This window comes from Oncorhynchus mykiss, chromosome 8 (genome assembly GCF_057628025.1).
Source record: "Oncorhynchus mykiss isolate SJ-2025 chromosome 8, ASM5762802v1, whole genome shotgun sequence".
Classification (NCBI taxonomy): domain Eukaryota; kingdom Metazoa; phylum Chordata; class Actinopteri; order Salmoniformes; family Salmonidae; genus Oncorhynchus; species Oncorhynchus mykiss.
This window is the reverse complement of record NC_143029.1, coordinates 24564652-24588339: the sequence shown is the minus strand read 5'-3', so window position 1 is coordinate 24588339 and position 23688 is coordinate 24564652. Positions and strand designations below refer to the sequence as shown.

The window sequence follows — 23688 nt, the reverse complement described above, 5'->3', positions numbered from 1 at the left end:
GTTTTTACGCTCTATGTAACCACGGCGAGGACGCTGAAAAAGTTCCACACTGCTAAGGCGGCGTGCTGAGCAGTGTGGATCCAACGTTCAGCCTTCGAAATACAACATTTCGACGCATTTAACGCTTTCTTTTGTTTGAAAATAACATCATTTGTCTTAGTTTTAACATAGTCAATTTTCAATTATTATTATTTTTGCTCTTGCATCCTCATTAGCATCTGACCAACGTGTTTCACGTGGGCAAGCATTGCGGAACTGAAGCATCCATCAGACCAAAAAGCTGATTATTGCTTTCCATAATTGAATAAAAAAATTGCGTTCATTCTGCACAATTACAGTATTGACATTTTTTATAAAAAAAAAATGGCAACCCTGATTTTAGAAGATGGGACCACCTTCAAGGGACGCCTTTTCGGGGCAAATGCGTCGGTGTCTGGTGAAGTTGGTAAGTCGTATTTTATGAGAAGGCAAATTGGCCCATTGATTCGCAACATCTGTTTAACTAGCTCAGTTTAATATAATGATATCATCGTTTATATTCTGACTGATAGCTAGCTATATGTTACCCACAAAGTCAAATTTTATAGCTAAAAGCAGCTCTTCACCCAACCGTCTTCGGTTCCGCGCAAAATGTTCGAGTTTCCCCTTTGGTGCGGTCTTTACAGCGTGTCTTCCCTTGCAGAACATACTATTTGACGAGTTGTCACGTGGTCCTTGTTTTTTTTGCGCAATGATGTGACATTAAGATTGTATCCTGTATTTTAAACCTTTATTCAGAAATTTGAATTACACCCAACATTTAAGCAACTGTCTGAGAATGGTGCTGGACCGTCTGACGTAAAAGAAAAGGGGACAGTTTGAAAAAGTTTTAAATAAGGGTTAGGTTCTATGCATGCCACATGATTGCGCAAATCACAGGGCCCTACCATGACCTATTGACTTCTTCCTTCAGCCCTATTTCGGTCTGTGGCGCAACTCGGTTTGACCTATTTATGAACATGTTTCGCCTATGCCCTATAAAGCATTTGTTGCTGTACCATGTCCCATACATTGTAATGCTTATGTATCTAGCATCCATTTAGATTGTAAGATCCATTTCTCTCATTAGAATTACTGAAAAATTGGGAAATTAGATGTTCTGCTCCCCTACAAATTAAGTTTAGTTTAGCCAATAAGGTTTTTGCTGAAGTGCAAATGTCTAAAGTTCCAGTATCATCACCTTTCTCATCACCTTTCTAAATGTGCCAATCCTGAAATGTAGCACTTTTCACTGATGTACACTTTGCTATGAAAACTGGAAAGTTGACATGATGATTCCAGATGATTGTTTGTTTTGCAGTGTTCCAGACAGGCATGGTGGGCTACCCAGAGGCCCTGACTGACCCGTCCTACAGATGTCAGATTCTCACCCTCACCTACCCTCTGCAGGGCAACTATGGCATACCCCAGGATGAGGAGGGTGACTTTGGACTCAGCAAGGTGGGTGGAGTTGGCTGTTGGGACGCTTCACAGAAGTAATGTAATGTACTGTAATGTTCTATTCTGTTTTCCCCTCAGTGGTTTGAGTCTTCTAAGATCCACGCTGCAGCCCTCATCGTCGGAGAGGTCTCCCAGAACCCTAGCCATTGGAGCTCAGCCATGTCTCTGGACCAGTGGCTCAAAGAGCAGGGCATCCCCGGCCTAGAGGGTCAGTAGAGTTATCATTCGATACATCCTGGTACTGTATCAAATGTTGTCTGAATCTGTTTTGATGTGGTGCTGTTTACAGTAGTGTCTACAATAGAGGTTGTAGTTGATGCGCTTGCTTTGATACTGTAGGAGTTGACACCCGCAGTCTGACCAAGAAGATCCGTGAGAAGGGAACCATGCTGGGGAAGCTTGTTGTGGACGGAACGTCGGAGGACAACGTTCAATTTGACAACCCTGACCAGAGGAACCTGGTCAAGGAGGTGTCCATGAAGGTAAGGCAGTGCTGTTTTAAGTTTGGTCCCGTCATACTTTTTTGTGTGTGTGTTTAGATCCTAAAACGTCCTCAATCGAATGCCAGTGGTTTTGTGTGGATTACATAACGCTGATCACGTTCCAAGTCTGTGAAAAGTCTAATGTTTTGTCTCTCACCACAGTAGATAAGCAGAGGCTTATCAGAACTAATACGTGCCCTGTCTGTGTTGAGCAGGAGCCCCTGGTGTTCAACCCCAGTGGTACTGTCAGGATCACAGCAGTAGACTGTGGCATTAAGTACAACCAGATCCGCTGCCTGTGTCAGAGAGGGGCCTGTGTCACTGTGGTGCCCTGGGATCACCCACTGGACAGCACAGGTTAGTCACAGCACTGGGTTTCATATACGATTCACAGAGACACTGTGCCATCACTCCCTGTTCCCTTGTTTTCCCTCTTCTCTCACCTGCCTTGATCTTTACCTTGGAGCTTCTGACCTGCAAAGTTGTGTTTCAGCCATTCAATTATGAAGTTCTATTGCATGTGCAATAGTTAGTATTGTAATATTTGTTGTGGCTATGCTGACGAAGATGTGGTCCTTTTCAGATTTTGATGGGCTATTCATAAGCAATGGCCCTGGGGACCCCCAGTTCTGTAAGGAGACCATAAACAACGTGAGGAAGGTGGTGTGTGTGGATAACCCCAAGCCTGTGTTTGGTATCTGCCTGGGCCACCAGCTTCTCTCCCTTGTCATCGGAGCAAAAACCTACAAAATGAAGTTTGTACACAGTACTAAATCTTAGTTGTGATTGGGGTCACTCTCTCTCTGCCTCAGCTCTTAAGTTCTACTTACTTTCTTTGTTTTGCTTCAATGAGGACAGCCAGTGGTACTGGCTATTGGTGCTGTTATTTGGCCACCTCCTCAATGTCAGTGCTTCCCAGGGCCCCTCTTTATTTATCTGGGAGCATTCTGGTGTGAAATGAGCTTTTCTGCTTAGCGCAGCAGTCTGGATGCAGCCTAGTGCATTGCTGAGGTGCTGGAAAGGCCTGGTTTGTTTTGGTAAGACTCCTGGGATTGTTACTTTGTTAGCGTTCTGTTTGTCCAAGGCCAGATGAGATGCCAGCTTCCTTTTGTCCCTCTGGAATGTTTGGCCATGCAGCTGTACAGTCAGTGGGTGGGAACAGAACAGTTCACCGGGTTAATAGTACCTTTGTAGTTAATAATACCTTTGCAGTGTTTGTGTCAAGTAAGGATTCTGTAGAATATAGGCCATTAAAGAATAGAATTAGACTAAAACAACTGTTTTTAGGTATGGAAATCGTGGCCACAACCAGCCCTGCATCCACAAGGGCACGGATCGCTGTTTCATCACATCTCAGAACCATGGCTTTGCTGTGGACCCTCTCACCCTGCCTCAGGGCTGGGACGTGCTCTTCACCAACGCTAATGACCAGACCAGTGAGGGCATTGTGCACAACACCAAACACCTATTCAGGTACAACTACAAACTCTTGTGCTGCTTCCAGCCTTTCAACTTGTTTCATTGGAAAAAATGGTAGTCAACTAAATGACCCTCCATGATACAGGAAATTGATAACCAGATATTTTTTTACCTGTGTCATTTCAGTGTTCAGTTCCACCCAGAGCACATGGCAGGCCCCACTGACCTGGTCAGTCTGTTTGACGTGTTTCTGGCCACGGTTAGAGACCACAAGGAGGGCAAGAGTGGCAAACCAGGTTAGATGTGCGTTCATCTCCTCAACCCTTCTTACCTCTGTATTCCAGTTGTAGGCTATAGTAACGGCCCTCTCTCCCTCCCTGCAGTGAAGCAGAGACTGACGGAGCACCTGACCTACCCTGGGTCTCCCAAGCCGGAAGAGTTTGTTCGGCCACGCAAGGTCCTGATCCTGGGCTCTGGGGGCCTCTCCATCGGGCAGGCTGGGGAGTTTGATTACTCTGGCTCTCAGGTGAGACAAACTGCCAACACCAGTGAAGACTAACAGCAAATACAATGAGCCGTATAATTCAGTGTTGGTTCTCTCTAATTTAACAGTACTTGAACTAATCAGTCGTCTGTCCACCCCTCCAAGGCCATAAAAGCATTGAAGGAGGAGAACATTCAGACTGTGCTCATCAACCCCAACATCGCCACGGTTCAGACCTCCAAGGGACTGGCTGACAAGGTTTACTTCCTACCTCTCACCCCGGAGTACGTCACTGAGGTAAGGAAGGACATTGCTCCCTGCGCCGCCATCCAGTCATTTCAGATGAGTGCTCAGCCGAGCTTGTGCATTAAAATGCTCATATACTCAGAACTGATAGTAGAGAAGGAGCCAGTTTGTCCCACAAGTTGTCATTGATATTTGGTCATTCAGTCAATGAGTGAGAACTGACCATCTGCCCAATTTCCTCTCTGTCCAGGTGATAAAGAATGAGCGTCCAGACGGGGTCCTCCTGACCTTCGGGGGGCAGACGGCTCTGAACTGTGGGGTGGAGCTGACCAAGAGGGGTGTCCTGGAGAAGTATGCGGTGCGTGTGCTGGGGACACCAGTGGCCTCCATCGAGATGACTGAGGACAGGAAGATCTTTGTGGAGAAGATGGAGGAGATCAGTGAACACGTGGCGCCCAGCGAGGCTGCTCTGTCTGTGGAGCAGGTAAGGAGAGGGGCTTGGGACAAATGTCTCACTCCCTCACACACACATTGACTCATACTGAAACTATACTATTATTTTCTTGATTGTCACTTTATTCGTGGATTAGAACCGTCTTAATGTTTGACTACTGTGGGCTTTTGCTGTGTATTTTATTCTGTGTTGTAGGCGGTGGCGGCTGCAGAGCGTCTAGGCTACCCTGTCCTGGTGCGCTCTGCCTTTGCCCTGGGCGGACTGGGCTCTGGCTTCGCCAATAACAGTGAGGAGTTGACCTCTCTGGTGACCTCTGCCTTCGCCCACACCTCCCAGGTCCTAGTGGACAAGTCCCTGAAGGGCTGGAAGGAGATCGAGTATGAAGTGGTCAGAGACGCCTACGACAACTGTATTACCGTAAGTAGAGGGACGATACTATGCATTCGACTGTATTAAGGATCATTTTAAGAAGGTACTTACATAGTAATATATACTATGTTATTATGCATTTGACTGTATTACAGCTATAGATTATACATCGTAGTTTGTGTGAAGCCTCCTTATCAATGGAGACGCAAGATCGATTGTGATTAAAGTGTTGTGTGTGTGTGTGTTCATCTGTGCTGTAGGTATGTAACATGGAGAACATTGACCCTCTGGGTATCCACACTGGGGAGTCGATTGTGGTGGCGCCCAGTCAGACGCTCAACGACTACGAGTACAACATGTTGAGGGACACCGCCATCAAGGTCATCCGACACCTGGGCATCGTGGGAGAGTGTAACATCCAGTACGCCCTCAACCCGGAGTCTGAACAGGTAATAGTCCATACTGACATTGTGAATCATTTTCTGAGAGTTTATACTAGTGTTAAACCTCTGAAGCATGTTCTGATATTTTTACAATAATATTTATTCCGTATAGCAATCTAAATGGGTGTTTCTGTGCTCCAGTACTACATCATTGAGGTGAATGCTCGTCTGTCTCGGAGCTCAGCTCTGGCCAGTAAAGCTACAGGATATCCTCTGGCCTACGTGGCTGCCAAGCTGGGACTGGGCATCCCTCTACCTGTACTCAAGTGAGTTTGGATTAAAATCAGGTTAAGAATTTAATTTGTCGATTTATCTACTAATACCAAGGTTCTAACTGGTCATGGTAATGACTCTGCTCTTGTCCAGGAACTCGGTGACCAACCAGACCACGGCTAACTTTGAACCCAGTCTGGACTACTGTGTGGTGAAGGTCCCTCGCTGGGATCTCAGCAAGTTCCTCCGTGTCAGCACCAAGATAGGCAGCTCCATGAAGAGCGTGGGTAAGAGGATGAGCACTGATGTGTTTATTCATCTGATTTGGGAGCAGCACAGTGCCTTATCTATAGAGGCAGATGATTCTACCACTTAGTGGCATTGCAGGTTTACACTAAGGAATTTGTTGATTAATCTACTTTGTCTGACCTTGTAGGAGAGGTGATGGCAATCGGCCGCAGCTTTGAGGAAGCCTTCCAGAAGGCTCTACGGATGGTGGATGAGAACTGTGTGGGCTTTGACCACACCATCAAACCGGTGTCTGACGAAGTAAGCTCAGTCAGCACATTTTTCCCTCTTGGCTTCCTTTTTATGTGAACTGTTCAGACATGACTGTCCTTTGGTCTTACAGGAGCTGCAGACCCCGACAGACAAGCGTATCTTTGTGCTGGCGGCTGCTCTGAGGGCGGGCTACACAGTGGACCGCCTGTACGACCTGACCAAGATCGACCGCTGGTTTCTCCACAAGATGAAGAACATTGCGGACCATGAGAAGGTGCTGGAGTCGTACAACCAGGACGAGAGCGCCATGCCTCTGGAGGTGATGAGGAAAGCCAAGCAACTGGGCTTCTCAGACAAACAGATCGCCCTGGCTGTGCAGAGGTAAGGTACTGTGTTGTCAGAATGGTAGCCTGCTATTCGCACGCGTTTCAAAACATTAATAGTGGAGTCTGTTACATGAAGAAAATCTCATATAAACTAAAAAGTGAGATCAAGATTGCTGTTGACAAAACTTGACTTGATTCTTCAGTGATGATACGATGGCGAGTCGGGACGCAGTTGGTCTCTGGGGGTCATGTTCTGTGTGTCTAGGTTCAGTTCCCTTAAGCATTGTGTTCTTCAGTTGACGACAGAGGCATTTGTCTGAGAAGGGCTTGATTGATTTGAAATGTCTGTTTTTTTTAAATGAACTTGTCTGACCTTTGACCCTGCAACTCTCTCCAGCACGGAGCTTGCGATGAGGAAGCTGCGACGTGATTGGAGCATCTTGCCGGTGGTGAAGCAGATCGACACTGTGGCAGCAGAGTGGCCAGCCCAGACCAACTACCTGTACCTGACCTATAACGGAACAGAGAGCGACCTGGGCTTCAGCGAGCCCCATGTAATGGTGATCGGCTCCGGCGTTTACCGCATTGGCAGCAGTGTGGAGTTTGACTGGTGTGCTGTGGGCTGCATCATGGAACTCAGGAAGGTATGACTATTTATACTTTTTACGGAAGAACTCTCATTATTATTTATGTTGATAATGACTTGATTTGCTGTGTTCTCTTCCCCCCCCCCAAGATGGGCTATAAAACCATCATGGTGAACTATAACCCAGAGACTGTCAGCACAGACTACGACATGTGTGACCGTCTCTACTTCGATGAGATCTCCTTTGAGGTAAGAATGCTCGACTGATGGCAGGGTCCTAACTCACTTTCTTTCAACATTTTATTTTGTAGTTTTTCTTCATACAATATATAGCAATTGCCAACATTCAAAGGTCCTAACTTACTTGATCTAATGCTTTTATCTCATAAACAAAGGACCTCAACACCTCCATGTCCTAATTAATGCATGGTATTATGCATGAACATGTAGCTCCATTGTCTCCTCCCTTCCTTCAGGTTGTTATGGACATCTATGAGATGGAGAACCCAGAGGGAGTAATCCTGTCCATGGGGGGCCAGCTGCCCAACAACATTGCCATGTCCCTCCACAGGCAGCAGTGTCGCATCCTGGGCACCTCCCCGGAGTTCATCGACTCTGCTGAGAACAGGTTCAAGTTCTCCCGCATGCTGGACACCATCGGCATCAGCCAGCCCCTGTGGAAGGAACTCACAGAGATTGAGGTAAGCACAGAATGTTAAGTTCATGTTTTAAGTATCCCAGTATTTCTGTTATTACGGGGCTATCACTCAGTCAAGAGTGCGCCTGCACAGGGAGTCTTGTTGTTGATGGACCTAGCCTTGAGTGTAATGGCTACCTTGTAGTGTGTTCATACGGTATAGTAAACTTTGTTAATCTGGAACCTTGTTGTTGTGTCATTTCCAGTTAACACAGAACACTGCTTCTAATCTGTTTGAATTTCAAACCAGTAATGAAGATGCCTTGGTTGTTGATGAGCAATGCTATTGTTTTGATCTCAAGTTAGATGGAAATTGTGAATTTGATGTAATATTGTATCCTCCCCTCCCAGTCGGCCATGAAGTTCTGTGAGACCGTAGGCTACCCGTGTCTGGTGCGTCCCTCCTACGTTCTGAGCGGAGCAGCCATGAACGTGGCGTACACAGACAGCGACCTGGAGAAGTACCTGAGCAGCGCTGTGGCCGTGTCCAAGGAATACCCTGTGGTAATCTCCAAGTTCATCCAGGAGGCCAAGGTATGACTCGGTAATTGCTTGACTACACAGATTGCAATGCCCTACTGCTTTGTCATTAAAAAATAAAATATAAATTACATTTTATTTTCAATGTGTAAAAAAAGTAGACAACCTTTTTAAATATCCAGTGAGCCTCTAGTTTGGACCTGACTGGTGTCTCTGTGTTTCAGGAGATAGACGTGGATGCGGTGGCATGTGACGGTGTGGTGATAGCCATCGCCGTGTCAGAGCATGTGGAGAACGCTGGGGTGCACTCTGGGGACGCCACCCTGGTCACGCCCGCCCAGGATATCAACCAGAAGACCATGGAGCGCATCAAGATGATCGTCCACGCCATCGGTCAGGAGCTGCAGGTCACCGGGCCCTTCAACCTGCAACTCATCGCTAAGGTAGTCTTTCTAAAGGATGTTTTGGAGTTTCAAATCAGAGGTTGACGATCAATAACAAGTCAAACCGATAATTAACCACGAGTCAATCAAGTTTTCTGGTCCCTGCGGGATTTCCAATGGCTGGCCACCTGTTGCCTTTAATTGCAACGAGTGTGTTTTCTGGACAGGATGACCAGCTGAAGGTGATCGAGTGCAACGTCAGAGTCTCCCGCTCCTTCCCGTTCGTCTCGAAGACACTGGGAGTGGATCTGGTCGCCCTGGCAACACGTGTCATCATGGGAGAAGAGGTGGAGCCTGTGGGCCTGATGAAAGGAGTGGGCATCGTGGGCGTCAAGGTAAAGGCGCAGACAAGTCTACAACCATTAAATACCTACGTTTTAATTACCTCCACTAGTGACTTTCAACAATAGTCTTATGGGGTCCAGATTTGAAGAAGGTTATTTGCAGGGGGCTAGACATTTTCTCTTAACACCAGTATAAAAAATAATGCACAAACATAATTATCTTAGAGCACTTTTATTAAAATGTTGCTATAAGTTAATTTTAAGTGTTTTAAGATTAGCCTAATTCAGTGCAAACAATTGTTTTAAATAATGGAACACATTTGTACTTAAAACACAGTTGACCTGGATCACATTAATGGATTTCTACTTTCCTGTCTGTTTTACTTGCATAGCTTAATCTTGTGTGTCTCTCGCGCGCTCTCTCTCTCAGGTCCCCCAGTTCTCGTTCTCTCGTCTGGCTGGGGCTGATGTGGTTCTGGGGGTAGAGATGACCAGCACTGGGGAGGTGGCCTGCTTTGGAGAGAACAGATACGAGGCCTACCTGAAGGCCATGCTCAGCACAGGCTTCAAGATCCCCAAGAAGAACATTTTGCTCTCCATCGGCAGTTATAAGGTGACTACAATGAGATATGTATGCATCTATTGCTAATTTTCATGGAAATTCATTTTGAGGCTAGCGCTAAATAAATGTTCCTTGTTTGTTTCTAGAACAAGAGTGAGCTACTGCCTACTGTACAGGCTCTGGAGAGTCTAGGCTATGACCTGTATGCCAGTCTGGGGACCGCTGACTTCTACACTGAGCATGGAGTCAAGGTACATCACATCTAGTCTAAGCGGGCGTGTATCCACTTCTCAATGAAGTATATTAAAAAAAAATACCCTTTACATAATTTCCAGGAAAGATTGAGCAATTTTCAGTTCACATTTTTTAGTTACTTCCTGAATTAAACTGAAGCCCCTCACCCTTCAGGTGATGGCAGTGGACTGGCCGTTTGAGGAAGAGGAGAGCGACTGCCCCAACAAGGACAAGCAGAGGAACATCTTGGAATACCTGGAGGACCACCACTTTGACATGGTCATCAACCTCTCCATGAGGAACTCTGGAGGCCGACGCCTCTCCTCCTTTGTAACCAAAGGTTACCGCACCCGCCGCATGGCCATCGACTACTCAGTCCCCCTCATCATTGACATCAAGTGCACCAAGCTATTTTTCCAGGTAGATTAGTTTTTTATTTTCACCTATATTTAACCAGCTAGGCCAGTTAAGAACAAGTTCTCATTTACAACTGCGACCTGGCCTAGATAATGCAAAGCATTGCTACAAAAACACGAGTTACACATAAACAAATGCACAGTCAATAACACAATAGAAAAATATATGTACAGTGTGCAAATGTAGAAGAGTAGAAAGGTAAGGCAATCAATAGGCCATAGAGGCGAAATAATTACTATTTAGCATTAACTGGAGTGATAGATGTGCAGATGATGACGTGCAAGTAGAGATACTGGGGTGCAAAAGAGCAAAAAGAGAAACAATATGCGGATGAGGTAGTTTTGTGTGATGAGATGTTAGTCTTTTTTGTTTTTGAGCTAGCGATGATTGATTGCTGACTATCCTGATTGAATTGTGTGCTGCTGTGATTTGTAGGCGCTGCGTCTGGTTGGAGGCTTTCCACCCGTCAAGACTCACGTGGACTGTATGACGTCACAGAAGTTGATTCGCCTGCCTGGTAAGCAGTAAAGCACCTTAACAGGCATTTTTTAGTCACAGCCCAAGCTTAACTTAAAAAAACAATCCCCCTGCTTTCTTCCTGTATTCAGGCAATACATGAGGGCTACTTCAGTCAAGTTGTGGAACTGCAGGGTTTCTAAACAGTTCTAATTGAGTCCCCTCTGCCAGGTCTGATAGATGTGCACGTCCACTTGCGGGAGCCGGGTGCCACTCACAAGGAGGACTTCTCCTCGGGCACAGCGGCTGCCCTAGCAGGGGGCATCACCATGGTGTGTGCCATGCCCAACACGGCACCCGCCATCATCGACCTCAGCTCTCTCACCATGGTCCAGAAGGTAATGAGAGCATACATCGTCATTTAAGACATTCGCCACTGAATATTACAAATAAGTATGTTTCAGACATGAAATGATGCCTGTTTTAAAAAAAATAAAATTATATCGACCAATGCAGTACTTAAAGGTTTACTCACTCACTGTTGATCCAATGTTTTGTCCGCTCAGCTTGCCAAGGCAGGGTGTCGCTGTGACTATGCCCTCTATGTCGGGGCGGCTTCAGACAATGCTGCTGTCTTACCCTCCATTGCCAGCTCCGCCGCTGGGCTGAAGATGTATCTGAACGACACCTACTCCACTCTGAAGATGGACAATGTCTCAGTTTGGATGGAAGTAAGAGACCAATCAACTGACCGAATGACGTCTTTGATTGATATCATTCACAAGTGTTTCTGTTGATCTGAACAGTACTTTCTCTTTCTGTGAACTAGCACTTTGAGAAATGGCCCAAGCACCTACCAATCGTGGCTCACGCAGAGAAGCAGACGGTGGCAGCCATCTTGATGGTGGCCCAGCTCTACCAGAGAGCTGTTCATATCTGCCACGTGGCCAAGAAGGAGGAGGTAAGATGGCCACCTGGAACATCACATGCATACAGATGAAGCACTGCTTTGGCTTTGTGGCCCATTCATAGTCTCCAGAGGGAATGAGGTGTCAACCAAGGCATACAGTAAGTAACCTTTTAGTTGTAGTTTTTTGGAAGGAGTCATCACCGATTCCTTTCATTTAAGATCAACTGCAAGACCCCACAGTAGTAAGTACAAGACAAAGGATATAGCACTGCTCTTATGTTCTAAAATAAGACTTTGCCTACAGAAGTGTGATCTATGCCATTTGAAATCATTCATTATGAGCCAGAAACAGACCAGAACAGACACAGGATAGTATGTAAGGAATTTGCTGAGTAACGGTTGGCATCTATTCCATCCTTCCCTTCCCCAGATTCTGATCATCCGCGTGGCCAAGCAGAAAGGCATCCAGGTGACGTGTGAGGTGGCGCCCCATCACCTCTTCCTGTGTGAGGAGAACGTGGCGGACATCGGGGACGGCCGGGCGCAGGTACGCCCCATGCTGGGAACCCGGGAGGACATGGAAGCCCTCTGGGAACACATGGACATCATTGACTGCTTCGCAACCGACCACGGTGAGGAGGGCTCCATTAACCCCCCTACCTTCAACATACTGCTTCAGTGTTTAAATTTTTTTTTTTTGTATATATACTCGTAACTATGTTGGCATACAACAGCCTTGATAATATTTCTGTGTGTTTTGGCTAACAGCCCCCCATTCAGTGGAGGAAAAGAACTCAGAGAAGCCCCCCCCAGGCTACCCTGGCCTGGAGACCATGCTGCCTCTCCTCCTCACCGCTGTCAGCGATGGGCGCCTCACCGTCGACGATATCATCAAGCGCTTGTACGACAACCCCCGCAAGATCTTCTCCCTGCCCGCACAGGACAACACTTATGTAGAGGTAGCTACAGACACACAGCAATAGATGTTTTTCCATGTAAATTGGTCATCATGGCAAGGATTTATTCTCCTTGAGTTACCACATTGAAATACAAAGAAGGGTTGAAGGGACTGGCTTTTCAAGACCATTCTTGATGTCTAAAGACCTGCTGTCTCCCACCAGGTGGACCTGGAGCAGGAGTGGGTCATCCCCAAACACATGCAGTTCACCAAGTCCAAGTGGACGCCTTTCGAAGGCATGAAGGTGAAGGGCAAGGTCCGCAGAGTGGTTCTCAGAGGAGAGGTGGCCTACATCGACGGACAGGTGCTGGTCCCTCCTGGTTATGGAGAGGATGTGAAGACTTGGCCTGCACCCATCCCCACCCAGCCCCCTGAGCCAGTGAAAGAAGTCCAACCGGTACAGTCCCACCCATTTCCGTTATGCCCTTTCACATAAGTGTGCTGCTATTCAACCTACAGTTATGTGATGTAGCATACTAGCAGGCATTGGCCGTGACAAGCATTGGCTATTGTGTGGTAGACCCCAGAGCACCCGCGGCTGACCTCGCCGTGTGAGGGCATCCGTACCCGCGCCCCAAGCCCTCGTCGCTCCACTGGGGATGGCCGCTACATGCTCCCACCCCGCATCCACAGGTCGTCTGACCCGGGCGTTACACCAGGTACTACAACTCCCACAACCCTCTTCTCTCCCCCAGAGCCTGATTGTCACTTAACTGAAGTTGGCTCAATAGTTTGTCTTACACAGCTGAGCGCCTGCTTGTTGTGACAAAGTGCTTTGTGAATGTCTGTTTCAATAAATTGGATATTCACTGTGTCCATCTACAGGTTTTAGGACAATACACACAAAATGGCGCTTGGATTTCGTTGGTAAACATTTTAGTCTGCATCTATGAACCTACTGATCATGTGATTAAGCGCATTGTATATAAAGCAAATCATTTGCGTTTCTCTACTGTAGGCAGCATGGTCAATTAGTACTAAGAGGAGTACATTTGCTTATTTTTAAATGAGAGGTCTAAATAAACTCAGCAAAAAAATAAACGTCCCTTTTTCAGGACCCTGTCTTTCAAAGATAATTCGTAAAAATACAAAACTTTGCAGATCTTCATTGTAAAGGGTTTAGCTTCTTGGCGCTACCCATCCCGTTAGCGGGATCATTTTCATCAGCAACCGCTGAATAGCATAGCGCAACAGTCAAATAATATTACTAAAATTCATATTCATAAAATCACAAGTGCAATATTGCAAAACTCAGTTGAGCCTTTTGTTAATCCACCTGTCTCAGATTTTGAAATTATGCTTTACAGTGAAAGCAATCCAAGCGTTTAAGTTTATTGATAGCATAACATGTACACCTAGCATCAGGAAGCTTGGTCACGAAAATCAGAAAAGCAATCAAATTAATCGTTTACCTTTGATCTTCGGTTGTTTTCACTCACGAGACTCCCAGTTACACAACAAATGTTCCTTTTGTTCCATAAAGATTATTTTTATACCCAAAATACCAATGTTTGTTTGTCGCATTATGTTCAGAAATCCACAGGAAAGAGCGGTCACGACAACGCAGACGTATATTCCAAATAATATCCATAATGTCCACAGAAACATGTCAAATGTTTTTTATAATCAATCCTCATGTTGTTTTTAAAATATATATTCGATAATATATCAACTGAATGGTTTTTCAATAACCGTGGGAGAAACATTGGCTGCTTTACTCAGTTGCGCAAAAACTCACTCTGAGAGCCCCCACCTATCCACTTATGCAATGTGATCCTCATTTTTCAAAATAAAAGCCTGAAACTATGTCTAAAGACTGACACCTTAGAGGCCATAGAAAAAGGAATCTGGTTGATATCCCTTTTAAATGGAGGATAGGCATACATAGGAACAGAGAGGTTTCAAAATAAGAGGCACTTCCTGATTGGATTTTCCTCAGTCTTTCGCCTGCAATATCAGTTCTGTTATACTCACAGATAATATTTTTACAGTTTTGGAAACTTTAGTGTTTTCTATCCTAATCTGACAATTATATGCATATTCTAGTTTCTGGGGCTGAGAAATAGGCAGTTTCAAATGGGAATGTTTTTTAGCCCTCCCATGCTTGTTCAATGACCCATAAACAAGTAATGAACATGCACCTGTGGAACAGTCGTTAAGACACTAACAGCTTACAGATGGTAAGCAATTAAGGTCACAGTTATGAAAACTTAGGCCTCTTTAGTGTCCTTTCTACTGACTCTGAAAAACACAAAGATGCCCAGGGTCCCTGCTCATCAGCGTGCTGCAAGGAGGCGTGAGGATTGCAGATGTGGCCAGGGCAATAAATTGCAATGTCCGTACTGTGAGATGTCTGAGACCAGACGGACAACTGATCGTCCTCGCACTGGCAGACCACGTGTAACAACACCTGCACAGGATCTGAACATCACACCTGCGGGACAGGTACAGGATGGCAACAACTGCCCGAGTTACACCAGGAACGTACAATCCCTCCATCAGTGGGACCTCCACAATCCCTCCATCATGGGACCTGTTGGATCGGAGGGTGAGGGCTAGGACCATTCCCTCCAGAAATGTCCAGGAACTTGCAGGTGCCTTGGTGGAAGACTGGGGTAACATCTCACAGCAAGAACTGGCACATCTGGTGCAGTCCATGAGGAGGAGATGCACTGTAGTACATAATGCAGCTGGTGGCAACACTAGATAGTCACTGTTACTTTTGATTTTGACCCCCCAACCCTTTGTTCAGGGACACATTATTCATTTTCTGTTAGTCACGTCTGTGGAACTTGTTCAGTTTGTCTGTTGTTGAATCTTGTGTAAATATTTGTATGAACATAACATGTTGAGCTTGCTGAACATTAACGCAGTTGACAGTGAGAGGACCTTTCTTTTTTTGCTGAGTTTATTTTGGTCCACCTACAGCTCTCTGATGCTTAAGATCTTTTAGTCGGCCATTTGCTATGCTCTTTCTTCACCCATTAACAAGACACTTCACACACAGCCACTATCGGATGATTTCAGTTTGAAATGAATGATGAGTTGTTGATTAACGTTTGATTGACGTCACTGTCTTTGTAAGAAACAATGGCCAGATGAAATTAGGCCACAATCGCAAACGTATTAATAACCCAAATTCATGTCAGTATACTGGCTAATTGCTATAGTATTGTCTAAATGACTGTAGTTTTGTATCGTCTCTCTAACACTTGTGTTCTAACTCTGTCATGATATTCTAAACAGCTGAAGATTCAAGGGAAAGAGCATTAAGAAGAGCATTTGAAGAAGATTTAAGAGAAGGTTTGAAGCTTGTTTTAGCGCAGCTCTGCTGTTATGCCTAATACTAACCTCTTGTCTAGATGTGCCATCTTTGCGGCTGTTTTGGTGTAATTCTGGCAATGCATTCCAATGGAGTTATACTGGTAGTTTCTTTTGACACTTGTATTGCATTGCATGATTGGTTGTAGAGAGGTTGTAATTTACATTCCTTCCAATTAGTTGCTGCACTATCCATGTCGCTTTGCTTGGAGCGGACTGCTTTCCTAACGCTTGGACCATTTCGAAAGGAAAAAGGGACAAACTTACTTTGAAATATGGTGTAATCAGTGCTTTTGTTGGTCACGCATCAGGAAATGGAAACGACTGCAGTCTTTTTAGGAGGTGCTGCTGAACTAATGAATATTAACTCACGTTAGATTTCTCCTGTGGTATTTGAAGTGTTTGCTGTTTCTCTGTTCCCAGAGATGGCCCCTGCAGCTGGGGATGGCTCCAGCCATCCCCCTCCCCTGGCCAGGGTCCTGTCCCCCCGGGCTGAGGCAGGGTTGGGGGTAGCGGTAGGGCAGACCCTGACCCACCTCCAGACCTCCCCCCTACTGCACCCCCTAGTGGGACAACATGTCCTCTCTGTCAGGCAGTTCAGCAAGGAACAGGTACTCCACATAAATGGCCAGGGAAAGATTTACTGAAGTACATATGTGCTTTTACGTTTATGGAACTTGTAAAATATTTTGTCTTAATATATTTTTCGTTATGGTGGACCCCAGTAAGACTAACTGTTGCTAATGGGGATCCTAATACAGCGAATGGGGAAAACAAATCTATAATTTGTATCTATTTCAGATTTCTCACTTGTTTAATGTGGCCCATACTCTTCGCCTGATGATTCAGAAAGAGAGAACCCTGGACATCCTGAAGGTAAGAGTTTCTTTCAAACTCTAATGTAAAGAATGACCTGTACCGAGTTTTCTGGTGCACATCGGTCCCCGTTTCAAATTTGGGGGGAATACGACTGCATTGGTCTGCGGACCCCAAACCAATCCAAATGTAGCACGCATCGGTCAGGAAATCAATTCAAACGCTGATTCCGAATCGCTGATTCTGAATCAGAATCGCTGATCGCTGAGTTTTACTCATATTTAGTGCTGTGGCAATTTTGTCAGCCGGTTATTGTCATGCAAAAGTCTGCCATTAATTTACATTAACATGTTTAGCCTCCACACATGCAAGCCGTTGCGTGCCTTTGGAACTCCATTATTTAGTGTAAATTAAAATGTTCAACATCACATAAATCCATTATTTATGTTAGTCGGGTCTAAAGAAACATTGAGACGAAGAAAAAGTATTTCAGGAGAACAGAATGAGTTGGCCTGCTGTAGACCGATGTTATCTGGCTATGCTCCCTGCTATATAGGCTCTAGACTTGTTCACTTAGCTGACAATATAAGCTGAAGTCCTGTGCCATGATTTTTATAGTAAGAACAATTTCATTTGACTGAATAAAATAAAGGATATTTTTCCCTGTTAGAGAACCACTTCATATGTGCAGTTGCTATCTTGAGCATGAAAGTGATCATTTGAAACAGGTCCTAAATACTAGATTTAGACTTATTTGGCAACTTCAGTTGTGAATGATACAAACATTAAAGTCTTAGAAATCAAAACACACATGGGCTGCATGGTGCGACTGTAGGCTATTGATCTGAGAAGGTAGCAAAAAAGCTTGCGCTCTGTTCCTTGCTTCAGGCTGCACAGCTGTTCTCTCAAGGGATCATATTTTCACTCATCAGACTATTCTCAATTGAATCTTGTCTGTACTATGTAAAATTTGACTTAGAATGGCCCATTATCAAATAGGAGCATGTGCTAAATATTAGAGCACTTATTCATTCTAAGCATCAACCACCTTTAAGGAACAATCTCTCACTGCCCCAACAAGTGATATTCCACCCGAACTCTGTATTATTAGGATATTTCAAATAAAATACAAAGCCTACAATTAGTGACTAACTGTAAGCCGCCCTGCACAATCAATGAACCAACCACATCGCCTAGGGCTTTACGTTCTCTCCCAGACTCATTGATAGACATTTGGAGCCTTGCATAAGGTAACCGGTACGTCCAGCATGGGTTACACAGTCCACACTCAATGGTCATTACTTACATTTGTTTAATTTTGTAGTATAGGCTAGACCAATTATGTAGCAAAGACCTCTAAAATCAGTTTTATCTGCCATACCTAATATGGTAGGCTATGTATTGTATAACATTTGAATTGAGTTTTTGGGTCGGGGTTTGGGCTCATAAAGCCTATGCAGAAGCTCTAAGCATGTGGGGGTTTTGGAATGAATCATCACCTTAGAAATTGCTGTTAGGCTTTAAAACAACATCCATGTTTTATACTGTTTCAACCTCCAAATTGATCAGTGAGTTTAGTTTTTTTGTAAAATGTAACTACGATAGGCCTACTGTTTTGATTCATTTTCATTTTTAGAGGGACAATAGAACCCTGAGTACCAGCATTAGGACCGGTTGATCGTTAGCATTTTGGGGACTACCAAAGCATGTCCAGAGTGCATAAAAGGAGATTACCATGAATTTTACTGTGACCATAATACAGTCACTGCAACAGCCCTACTCATCTCTTTCTACTTTCATGAAGATACCTCGTCTTCTGTGTGTCCTCTCCGTCAGTGTCAAACTAAGCATGTATGTTGCCTTCAGCAAGTATTCACTCCACTTGTTCCACATTTTGTTTAAATCCGGAATTTAAGAGTAATTTAGATTTTGTTTGTTACTGGCCTACACACAATGCCCCATGTCAAAGTGGAATGATATTTTTGAACATTTTACACATTAATTAAATATTAAACTGAACTGTTTTGATTCCATAAGTATTCAACTCCTTTGTTATGGCAAGACCAAGTTCAGGGGTAAAAATGTGCTTAACTAGTCATAAGTTGCATGGACTCGTTCTGTGTGCAATAAGTGATTTTTGAGTGACTACCTCATCTCTGTACCCCACACATACAATTATCTGTAAGGTCCCTAGGTCGAGCAGGGAATTTCAAACACGGATTCAGCACTAAAGACAAGGGAGATTTTCCAATGCCTCGCAAAGAATGGTAGACGGGTACCCATTTTTTTTTAAAGCAGGCATTGAATATCCCTTGGCATGGTGAAGTTATTAATTACACTTTGGATGGTGTAACCCAGTCACTAAAAAGATACAGGCGTCCTTCGTAACTCAGTTGTTGGAGAGAAAGGAAACCGCTCAGGGATTTCACCATGAGGCCAATGGTGACTTTAAAACGGTTCGAGAACAACATTGTAGTTACTCCACAACACTAACCCTATTGACAGAATGAAAATGAAGCCTGTACAGAATAAAATATTCCAAAACATGCATCCAGTTTGCAACAAGGCACTAAAGGTAATACTGCAAAATATTGCGGCAAAAATTTACTTTTTACCCAGAATAGTGTTATTTTGGGGCAAATACTACACATTGAGTACCCCTCCATATTTTCAAGCATAATTGTGGCTGCATCATGTTATGGGTAAAGCTTGTAATCGTTAAGGACTAGGGAGTTTTTTTAGGATAAAGAAACTGAATGGAGCTAAGCCCAGGCAAAATCCTAGAGGAAAACCTGGTTAAATCTGCTTTCAACCCAACACTGGGAGATTTAATTCACCATTCAGCAGGACAATAACCTACAACACAAGGCCAAATATACACTGGAGTTGTATACCAAGAAGAAAGTGAATGTTCTTGAGTGGCAGAGTTACAGTTTGGATTTGAATCTGCATGAAACTGGTTGTCTAGCAATGATCAACAACCAATTTTACAGAACTTGAAGAATTTGGATAAGAATAATGGGCAAATGCTTGCCAATCCATGTGTGGAGAAAGCTCTTACAGACTTATCCAGAAAGACTCGCTGCTGTAATTGCTGCCAAAGGTGCTTCTACAAGTAATTGCGTCAGGGGTGTGTGAACTTATGTAAGTGAGAGATTTCACTTTCAATAAATTAGCAAACGTATAAAAAAAAATCGTAATTTACTGTCAACAACGTATACGAGATGCACTTCAGCCCAGCTTGAAACAAAAAGGGAAAATCGGGGGCTCGACTGAGGGACTTGAAAATCAGAGCCTTGAAGGCAATTCATCCCGAAACCGTAAGCCTGTTTGCTTGCTTGTCCCGTCAATAAATATGTGATTCATGCAGCAACGGTGCTCCTTTTTTCTTTATTCTCTCGGATAGTCACCAAGTGAAGTATTCTGGGGTAAGGAGTGTTTTAGGTTTCACTGTCATTATGGGGTATTGTGTGTAGATGGGTGAGAGAGAGAAATTGGTTTAATCAATTTTGAATTCAGGCTGTAATGTACAACGTGGAGTAAGTCTGGGGGTATGCATACTTTCTGAAGGCATTGTGACGGTCATAGATATTCAAGTCAATTTGAATTCCAAACAACCCCAGGGAATATCGGAGCTTAGTCAAACTGCCCTCCTTTGCACGCTGACCAATGTGAGGTAGGCGGCCTGTTCCTGACCTTTCACATCTGCGCAGCACCGTCCGCATTCAAATGATAAAGTAGCTTGTGGGATATTAGGCTTTATTAAGTGACAATTTAGGTAATTTGCTAGATTATTGTTATCTGTGTGCTTTTGAAATTGGTGTTTTACCGGAATAAAAGTAGGCTACCGGAAACGACTAGCTGTAGGCTACCTGCTGAATGGGGCTTTTAATAGATTTTCAGGTTCACCATTGGCAATAGTTTTGGTAGTTTTGCTTTAAACATGCAGTGTTTTGTTTTTTGTTTAAAAAAATTTTTTTTTTGATAATTTCATAAGGACAGCAATCCCTTTGCGAGGTGCACTGCATGGCCAAAGCGGGAGAAAGGAAGCTCATCAAAGTGGTCAAAACCATTTAGATTTTGTGATGGGGATGAATGCCGAAGTTGTGCTATATATAGAGTACAAAATATGATGAACAAGTGACGTCAAAGGATCATAGCGTTCACCTGGTCAGTCTCATGGAAAGAGCATGTTTTCGTAAACTATAAATATGGGTACATTAGCAGTTTAAACACAATCTGCAAAAATTATGAGTTAACTACTGGTTGGTGTTTTCAGAACCAAAGTAGGCGGGGGGGCAAAAACAGGCTACTACCCAATCTGGTAGATGCCTGGTCTCTCTTATGGCTCAGATCAGGTGTCTACATAGACATATGTTACACTATAGACATATGTTACACTATAGACATATGTTACACTATAGACATATGTTATTTACACACACAAGCTCCATCAGCAGCTGGTTTTTAGAATGGAAAATGTGTGTTTATGCAACAAATGTTAGTGCATTGACTTGTTCTTTTAATCGCTCCAACTCGTTTCACACTAAAACGTATCGGAGCCCATGTATCTAGATGGTTATTGAATCGTCTTGAAAGGGAAATGTGTACATTCTTAGTAATACTGAGACAAGCTGTGATTTGTCACAGTAGAAATTGCAGGAGAGAAACTCATTTCAGAGTAGCCAGTTGGGCCGTTCCATAAAGCCCATTTGTCACCCAGGGTTTGAATCATCAGCAGGACCTCAACAGGAAGCATGACTAAGTTCTGATTTCTCTCTTGGTTCTCTCGCCCTTGGAGTGCGATGAGCCATTGTCCTTCAGATGAAACACATAGGAGCAGGTGTGCTGTTTAAAAATAAATCTACCAGTCCCATTCGAAATGACATCATGTGGTACTTGACATCATTAAATCCAGACAACAATACAAGCAACACCTGCCACCTGTTTGTGTCTATGCCTAAAAATCACAGAACTAGTTTTGCCACTTGGGCCAGTAAATCTCTGTTTTAAGAATATGGAAATGCTGTTTGTGCCCTGAAATGCCTGAATACTGAGCTTAGAGAAATGTTGTACACTAGTCTGTTATTTGTCTTAGACCCCTGTGTGTGTTACTCTCTCAGGGTAAGGTGATGGCGTCCATGTTCTACGAGGTCAGCACGCGCACCAGCAGCTCGTTTGCGGCGGCCATGCAGCGTCTGGGCGGCTCTGTGGTCCATTTCTGCGAGGCCACCTCCTCGTCGCAGAAGGGTGAATCTCTGGCCGACTCGGTCCAGACCATGAGCTGCTATGCTGACGTCCTGGTGCTCCGACACCCCATGCCAGGGGCTGTAGAGGTGAGCAGCGGTGTCGATTCGCCATGTTACAACTTCACTTAAACTTGCCCTGTCATGTTCATTAGGCAAGATGTTCTGAGAAAACACTTTGAAACAACAGTGGTACCACCTAAACACTGAGCATATCTCTTGTATCAGTTATTGAGTGAGAAGCTGCACTTTCTGTATCTGACATGTTTATCTCCAACTGTAGTCTGCAGCGAGGCATTGCCGGAAGCCAGTGATCAACGCTGGGGACGGGGTCGGGGAGCACCCCACTCAGGCCCTGCTGGATGTGTTTACCATCAGAGAGGAGCTGGGCACGGTCAACGGCATGACGGTGAGAAGAGCCCTCAAACCTCTGCTTTTTATGTTCTGACAGTGTTTTTATATGAAACGGAACTAAGATCTGGAACCTGACTGGGTATTTTCATTTCTAATCAGCCGCTCCTTGGTGACTGCACCCCTGCCTGGTAAGTTAACATAGCCCATGTCCTGACTGGTCTCTGTCTCTGTAGATCACCATGGTAGGAGACCTGAAGCACGGACGCACCGTGCATTCCTTGGCCAGGCTGCTCACCCAGTACAGGATCACTCTGCGCTACGTCGCCCCAAAGAACCTGCACATGCCCTCCGAGATCATCGACTTTGTGGCCTCCAAAGGCATCAAGCAGGTGGGTGGATCACGGGCCATTTTGGGGAAGAACTGATGTCTCTGAATCAAAAATGTCAATGGTACAGACTTCTAGTATGTAGGTGTCCTTTTCGCACGGTATGCACTACATAAAGCACTAAACTATGTCCTTGTGGCTGTGCAGGAAGAGTTTGAGAGCATCGAGGAGGCACTGCCTGACACTGACGTGCTCTACATTACCAGGATCCAGAAGGAGAGGTTTTCCTCAGAGGAAGAGTACAAAGCGGTAAGGATGGGGTTTCACTAACCTGTGAGGCTGGCCTTAGTGTTTGATCAGTGCTAAAGGACATGTGTTTTCATCCAGTGCTTCGGTCAGTTCATCCTTACCCCACACATCATGACTGGAGCCAAGAGGAAGATGGTGGTGATGCATCCTCTACCGAGAGTCAATGAGATCAGGTACAGATGTTCCCTGAGATTACAATGCAGCTTTTCATTATTTCTCCTTTGATTCACTAATGTTTGCAAATTCTAGTTAATGAATTAAGTGGGATGATTTAGCGTCATGTTTACTTTCTCTCTCTCTTGCAGTGCGGAAGTGGACACAGATCCTCGTGCTGCCTACTTCCGGCAGGCTGAGAACGGCATGTACATCCGCATGGCCCTCCTGGCCACAGTGATGGGTAGATGAGGGGTGTGTGTAGAGTGGACACGCCACTGTTAGGACCGCAAAACCAACCGGGACCAATTGAGAAATCGATAATAATCTAATTGCTCCAACAGTCTCTATACAGTCACGTTTGGCGTGTACTCTTGAACCCTGTTTTTTGTTTTTTTTTGCCACCTCCCAGGTTGAATTTGTATTGTCAGTTAACAACAATTAGTTTTGACTGTTACATGTATTGTCATCATTCTGAGTACAATTTGAGAAACATGTTTCATTAGAACCAATATCAATATGTAGTTTATAGAATAGTTTATTTCTGTGTCACTGTTGACAAGTCATCTGGTTTTATTGTATGGGGAAAAGGAATAGACTGCTCATCAGAAGGTGGAACCATTGCAGAACATCCTTTTTATGCAGGAGAATTGTTATGCTGATTGTGCTTTATAAATAATATAATAAAATGTCAACACTTTCAAGGGTTTTGTACATGAG

At 44.5% G+C, this 23688-nt stretch overlaps 1 protein-coding gene and 1 pseudogene across 3 annotated transcripts; both read left to right on the top strand.

Moving 5' to 3' along the window:
- cpsaseii (multifunctional protein CAD) lies at positions 1–23672 on the top strand. 3 transcript variants are annotated; one of them, XM_021612042.3, is made up of 44 exons: positions 1–445; positions 1340–1479; positions 1558–1687; positions 1819–1961; positions 2177–2318; positions 2545–2716; positions 3249–3434; positions 3567–3676; positions 3764–3906; positions 4030–4161; positions 4361–4594; positions 4760–4981; positions 5194–5382; positions 5518–5642; positions 5743–5876; positions 6026–6138; positions 6221–6471; positions 6814–7060; positions 7153–7251; positions 7479–7703; positions 8051–8233; positions 8404–8622; positions 8790–8957; positions 9337–9519; positions 9615–9719; positions 9877–10122; positions 10555–10636; positions 10807–10973; positions 11142–11306; positions 11405–11536; positions 11916–12117; positions 12254–12444; positions 12607–12840; positions 12964–13102; positions 13269–13310; positions 15690–15746; positions 16188–16375; positions 16566–16640; positions 21704–21916; positions 22110–22235; positions 22414–22569; positions 22714–22815; positions 22894–22988; positions 23121–23672. In XM_021612042.3, the coding sequence occupies exons 1-44, from the start codon at positions 364–366 to the stop codon at positions 23218–23220; spliced, it is 6789 nt and encodes a 2262-aa protein (XP_021467717.2). In that variant the 5' UTR covers positions 1–363; the 3' UTR covers positions 23221–23672. The 3 variants fall into 3 exon arrangements, with proteins under 3 accessions (XP_021467717.2, XP_021467718.2, XP_021467719.2); XM_021612043.3 differs by lacking the exon at positions 13269–13310; XM_021612044.3 differs by lacking the exons at positions 13269–13310; positions 15690–15746.
- Positions 6614–6741, top strand: LOC118965656 (small nucleolar RNA SNORD15; annotated as a pseudogene).
- Positions 23673–23688: the final 16 nt, after the last annotated feature.

Coding starts and splice junctions, on each gene's coding strand:
- cpsaseii (XM_021612042.3), top strand. CDS start 364: ATGGCAACCCTGATTTTAGAAGATGGGACCACCTTCAAGGGACGCCTT. Junction 5,877..6,025: donor CAGCTCCATGAAGAGCGTGG/GTAAGAGGATGA, acceptor CTGACCTTGTAG/GAGAGGTGATGGCAATCGGC. Junction 16,641..21,703: donor GAACCCTGGACATCCTGAAG/GTAAGAGTTTCT, acceptor TTACTCTCTCAG/GGTAAGGTGATGGCGTCCAT.